A 6,254-nucleotide genomic window follows, 5' to 3' on the forward strand; every position below is an offset into this window, starting at 1 on the left:
AGCCGGTGGCGTCTGTTGCAGTTCCTGAGCCGGTGGCGTCTGTTGCAGTTCCTGAGCCGGTGGCGTCTGTTGCAGTTCCTGAGCCGGTGGCGTCTGTTGCAGTTCCTGAGCCGGTGGCGTCTGTTGCAGTTCCTGAGCCGGTGGCGTCTGTTGCAGTTCCTGAGCCGGTGGCGTCTGTTGCAGTTCCTGAGCCGGTGGCGTCTGTTGCAGTTCCTGAGCCGGTGGCGTCTGTTGCAGTTCCTGAGCCGGTGGCGTCTGTTGCAGTTTCTGAGCCGGTGGCGTCTGTTGCAGTTCCTGAGCCGGTGGCGTCTGTTGCAGTTCCTGAGCCGGTGGCGTCTGTTGCAGTTCCTGAGCCGGTGGCGTCTGTTGCAGTTCCTGAGCCGGTGGCGTCTGTTGCAGTTCCTGAGCCGGTGGCGTCTGTTGCAGTTCCTGAGCCGGTGGCGTCTGTTGCAGTTCCTGAGCCGGTGGCGTCTGTTGCAGTTCCTGAGCCGGTGGCGTCTGTTGCAGTTCCTGAGCCGGTGGCGTCTGTTGCAGTTCCTGAGCCGGTGGCGTCTGTTGCAGTTCCTGAGCCGGTGGCGTCTGTTGCAGTTCCGGAGCCGGTGGCGTCTGTTGCAGTTCCTGAGCCGGTGGCGTCTGTTGCAGTCCCTGTCCCGCCTTGGTCTTCACCGCCATGGCCGCCCGAGTCGTCGTCTTCACCCTGGTCGTCTCCGCCGTGGCCGCCCGAGTGGTCGTCGCCCGAGGGGTCTTCACCGCCGTGGCCGCCCGAGGGGTCTTCACCGCCGTGGCCGCCCGAGGGGTCGTCTCCGCCCTGGCCGCCCGATGGACTGTCTGTGTCGCCCTGGCCGCCGCTTAAGCCGTTCCCCACTTGCTCCTGTTCCCCTCCATGGACCTGGCCCCCCATCCCACCCCCTGATCCTCCACCTTTCCACCTTCCGCCTGGACTCTTGTTTGTCGGTCACGTCTTGGAGCGTCTGGTAGCCGCTCCGTAGAGGGGGGGTTATGTCACAGTGTCTGGTTTATGTTCCTTGGGTCACCACTAGATGTCCTCCTTCCCCACGGTGTCCATCACACTATTGAACTACATTTCCCACGATCCTTGTCTTCTCATTGCACTCGGCTGTTTCCTTATCACTGATCATTGCACTCAGCCATTTCCCCATTATCATTGTCTATTCCCTGTGTATATATACCCTGTCTGTTTTAGTATGTGTCACGGAGTCCTTGTAATTATCACGCCACTTCTGAGTTCTGCGTCTGTTATTTCCCGTTGTATGTTTATGTTTGATTGCTACCCTGGTTATGACCTCTGCCTGGACTGGATTGTGAGTAACGGATTTCCCTCAAATAAAAGCACTTACTGCATTTGGATCTTCTCCCTTGTCTCCTTGAGTGTGGATTGTGACAATATTTCAATGCTTTTGCAAGATCTTGAAAAGTTTCACACTCTTCATGCGAAAGCAAAACTGATTATGGAAATATTATGAGATGAGAAGCAAAAAAAGAGTTCATTGATTTTTGCGAGTGAATGCAAAGTTAGCAAAAGTTTTGCGAGTGAACACAAAAGCATTTAAATATTATTTCATCCTCCCATCTCAAATTTTTCCTCCATCACCATGTCCCTTAGAGGCAGAAAAGCTTCACTTATGCGTGTTTAACATTTGTCTGACCCAAATTTGACAATGATCCAAAGAATCTTCTTTATTAAATTACAATAGCCCTATGTGCTGGAACTCATCAAAGTTATGATGTCCATTCTGTTTGTTTGTGTTGCACATTAATAAATGTAATAAATGTAAAACATAATCTAAATTACTCTATATAAAGCAAGACCTTTGGTCAGCCCGCCAGTCATTTGCAAAACTATCTGGCAAAATTATCTTTATTATCAGTGCATTTCTCAGAAATGTTGAAAAATCTAAAGTTGGTGCACCACTATTTAGTGACCCTAATGGACTTTTTATGGGACTTTGTTAATGTGCAGCAAAATACAGGCAGTCATATTTTATAGACACACCGGATTGGCACTTGAAAAGGGGCATAATATGTGCCCTTTAAACACAAAACCAGGAAACTAGTGTGGTAAGTGTTGTCGAACGGTCTTCCTCCATCTTAATGTACTGAAATGGCAGAAGCTAATATTTCTGTGAGCCGGGAACAGTTCAGCTGCCCAGTCTGTCTAGATCTACTGAACGATCCAGTGACCATCCCCTGTGGACACAGTTATTGTATGAACTGTATCGGACGCTATTGGGATGAAAATGCTCAATTGAGAGTTTACAAATGTCCTCAGTGCAGACAGACCTTCACTCCGAGACCAGTATTAGCGAAGAATGTGGTGGTTGCTGAAATGGTGGAGAAACTGAGGACAGGACCCCAGGCTGCTCCTCCCCAGGCTGCTCATGTTCCTCACTGTGACGCTAGACCTGGAGATGTGGAGTGTGATGTTTGTACTGGCAGAAAATACAAAGCCATCAAATCCTGTATGGTGTGTCTGAACTCTTTCTGTCCAACTCACTTTCAACAACATGAGAATCTCTTCGAAGTTGAGAGACACTGTTTGATAGATGCTACTGAACAACTCCAGGAGATGATCTGTCCAATACACAATGAGCTTTTGGAGATTTTTTGTCGTACTGACCAGACAAGTATTTGTATGCGGTGTACAATGGATATCCACAAAAACCATGACGTGTCCCCAGGAGCAGAGAGAATGAATCAGGTATGAATTAGAACATATTTAATAATGGCAAGTACCGGTATGTGAAAGCTTGACCAACGCAACACTTAAGAATAATTTTTGGCTCCCCAAAGAACCCTTCAGTGACCATTTCTTAAAAGAAATTTTTTTTTCTGAGTGTGAAAGTCATTTTAAGGCTTTATATAAATCTTTTTACACTAAAGACACATTTTGTGATGTTAAAGGTTTCTCATGAAATTATAGATGCCAATTAAGAACATTTATTTTTATGAATGTAAACCCTCTGGCCAAGCAAGTATATTTATGGCTTGCAGAAAGTTTAGGCTATATTACCACATTTTTGAGTAACACTATACAATAAGGTATTTATTTGTTAACATTAGTAGTTAATGAATTGAACTATAACACAAATTAACATATATGCTGCCCGGCCCCCCAAAAAGTCGCTGTTTGGATTTAATTCAATTCAATTCAATTCAATTCAAGTTTATTTGTATAGCGCTTTTCACAATACATATTGTTTCAAAGCAGCTTTATAGAAAATGCATTTCAAAAATGTACATACAAAAATACAGTTAGTTAATCATAAATTTAGGGCATAACATATCGCCGGCGTTGGGTCGTCTCTTCACAGGCGTCGAGTCGTCTCATTACAGGCGTTGGGGCATCTGAAGTCTCCATGAGAGGCTGGATACATAACTGGAGCTGACGAACTCTATTTGAGTTAACAACAAAAAAGGCAGATGGGAAATAATTAGCGTAGCTGCTGTTCATAATATGAATGCATTTGATCTGATTTAACTGTAGTATAAAAGGTATGAGATGCATTATGTGAATGCTTGGCTAAAGAGATGCGTCTTTAGTCTAGTTCGGACAATATCAGGAAGGCTATTGGATTTAAATGGGCAAAAGTCTATTGGATCATTATTGCAGTGATTATTATGTTTCTTTATGTTTGGCAACAGTTCTTCTAACCCTAATTGATGGAGCATGCACCTTTTCATTTCTTAAACAACTCAATATATTGTCATATGTTGAGTAAACAATCACAGTAAAATAGAATTATTGTTTAGGTAAGTGTGGAAGTGATGAGGATGTTCATTATTATTTTTTTCATAGAGTTCTTCGTCTCTCTCGGTTTTCCGTGAACCTACTGACCTTTTCAGCTTCAGTTCTCATCCTTCTAATTATCTGAGAAAATCTTTCTCTAAAAAACTAAAGAAAAAAATGGACGATTTCCTAAATTCAGAGGTAGTGGTTGTGTCTGGTTCGGGTAAGTAGCATTAATTCAGGAACGAATCATTTAAATAAAAACTGTGTGAATATCAAAACAAAGGCGTGACCTTACATGCATAAATATATGTTTATTTTATTTTTTTAGTAATCCACTACAAAAATCCTACAGATGCACCCAGGAACAGAAATGAGATCCTACAATGTATGTCACACACACACACACACACACACACACACACACACACACACACACACACACACACACACACACACACACACACACACCTTAAACTGTGTTTTATTTCCATCAGATTCACAACACCTCTCAATGGATTCAAACACAATGAATGAAATACTCCTACTGTCTGAGGGGAACAGAGTGGCTACTAACACTGGCAAAGTCCAGCGATATCCCAATCATCCAGAGAGATTTGATTGTTGGCCTCAGGTGTTGTGTAGAGAGAGTGTGTGTGGACGTGCCTACTGGGAAGTTGAGTGGAGTGGGAGTGCTGGCATGGGTATATCGTTGTCGTATAGGAGCATCTGCAGGAAGGGAAGGGGTGATGAGTGTAAATTTGGAAGCAATGAGCAGTCTACAAATTTATACTGCTCTCCTTCCAAATACATATTCTGGGACAGTAACAAAAAGACTAAACTCAATATAAACACTTCTAAATTAAAGTCTTCTAGATTAGGAGTGTATGTGGATTACAGTGCTGGAATTGTGAACTACTTCAGCATCTCTGACAAAATGAAACTCATCTACATAGTCCAGGGCAAATTCACGCAGCCGATCTATCCTGGGTTTACGGTTTGTTTTGGATCAGCAGTGAAACTGTGTGATCCATCAATGAACTGTAGATGATTTAGAGATGTGAGATTCAATGAGATGTTATTTCTTATTTTTCTGTCAATAAATGCATACTAATTCACTTCAGTACCATTAAAAACAAAAACAAAGCAAGGTTATATGCATAACGTCAGTGTGGCATATCCCGATCTTTAAGAACAAGGAGTAAGCTGATCATTTTCAAATTATATCAATCTACAACCTGACTTGTGCTGCAGACTGGAGTCATAAATTACACCATGCTCCTTCATTTGGCCAGAGGAAAAATATCCCCCTGACTGAGCTCCAAAAAAAGAAGAAGATCCATTTCTGTCACCTGATGGAGTTTGGGTGCCTTGTCATTGTCGCCTTTGGCTTGCTTAGTTGGGCTTTAAATGACACGTAATATTCAGTAATATTATTGATCTAACTAACTAGACTTACACTATTGGATGAGAACTAAATTTGAACTGAATTGAGTTGGATGGACGTCATTTCTCAAAAGCATTGTGAGCCAAGTGGATCGCAGACAATATTGGTGGCAATTGAACTTTACAGTTATTGAACTGACTTGAGCTGAATAATTTTAATTGGTCTCATATGCCTATGTGAAGTTTGCATCATTCATTGTTATTTTTCTGTTTATCTGTATTGTATAAAGCACTATATAAATAAAGGCCACGTGTATGATGATTGGCAGCTATTTTCCAAATCATTAATAATGTTCCATTTCAGTTATGATGCTAATTACAGCCTATCTGAACACCCAGGGCTGGACTGGGGGAAATTTTTATAAAGTTTTTAATGTATCTCAAAAAAGATGGTAAAAAGATACTCTAATTTACATTACATTAAAGTAATAAAACAAGTTCTGGTCATAGCCTACCTTGTTCCTTTTGTTTCTGTGTCTTTCTAATTTTAAATTGATCTGACCTAGAATAGCATGTAAGTTACTATAGAAGTGTGCAAATAACCAAAGATACTCACAGCGAAAATCCTAAAAGCTGGTCCTTGAGTCACTGAATAATACACTGAACCTATTATTTTAGAAAATATGATTCAGTAACGAAATATTAGGCTACTGTATTGCTTGTTGCAACAGTTAATCCTGCTGTGGCGTCGTTTGGAAAATAATTGAAAAATGGCAACCATTAGGGATGGGCAAATGAAGCCTCATGAAGCTAACTTTCCTCTGAACTTGTTCCGGGAATAGAGAATGTGATTTAAGCTTCGAGTGAGAGTCGAAAACAGCGCCATCTGGTGTTTAGAAAAAAAATAAGGCAGCCAAAACCCTGTGAAGAAGCTTCGTCGGACGAAGCCACACGCATTCCCTTGGCCAAAATCGTTTCATGTTTCGTGCAAAAGTAAAAAGCCTTAACATATAAATTAATTTAATCATTAAGCTGTGGCATTTAATGCTAGTATGAATAACAATAATGCAATAGAAGATGAATGTATCCTACACTTATATGAATTGCACATGGCAAATAT

At 41.9% G+C, this 6,254-nt stretch overlaps 1 protein-coding gene across 1 annotated transcript; it reads left to right on the forward strand.

Moving 5' to 3' along the window:
- Window positions 1–2,122: 2,122 nt before the first annotated feature.
- On the forward strand, window positions 2,123–4,799 carry ftr54 (finTRIM family, member 54; the record flags this gene model as incomplete). Its single annotated transcript, XM_079599078.1, has 4 exons — window positions 2,123–2,719; window positions 3,818–3,971; window positions 4,080–4,136; window positions 4,246–4,799. 4 exons carry the CDS (start codon window positions 2,123–2,125, stop codon window positions 4,797–4,799), a joined length of 1,362 nt encoding a protein of 453 aa, XP_079455204.1.
- Window positions 4,800–6,254: the final 1,455 nt, after the last annotated feature.

Source organism: Phoxinus phoxinus, assembly GCF_949152265.1.
Source record: "Phoxinus phoxinus genome assembly, chromosome: 23".
In the NCBI taxonomy this organism is placed as follows: domain Eukaryota; kingdom Metazoa; phylum Chordata; class Actinopteri; order Cypriniformes; family Leuciscidae; genus Phoxinus; species Phoxinus phoxinus.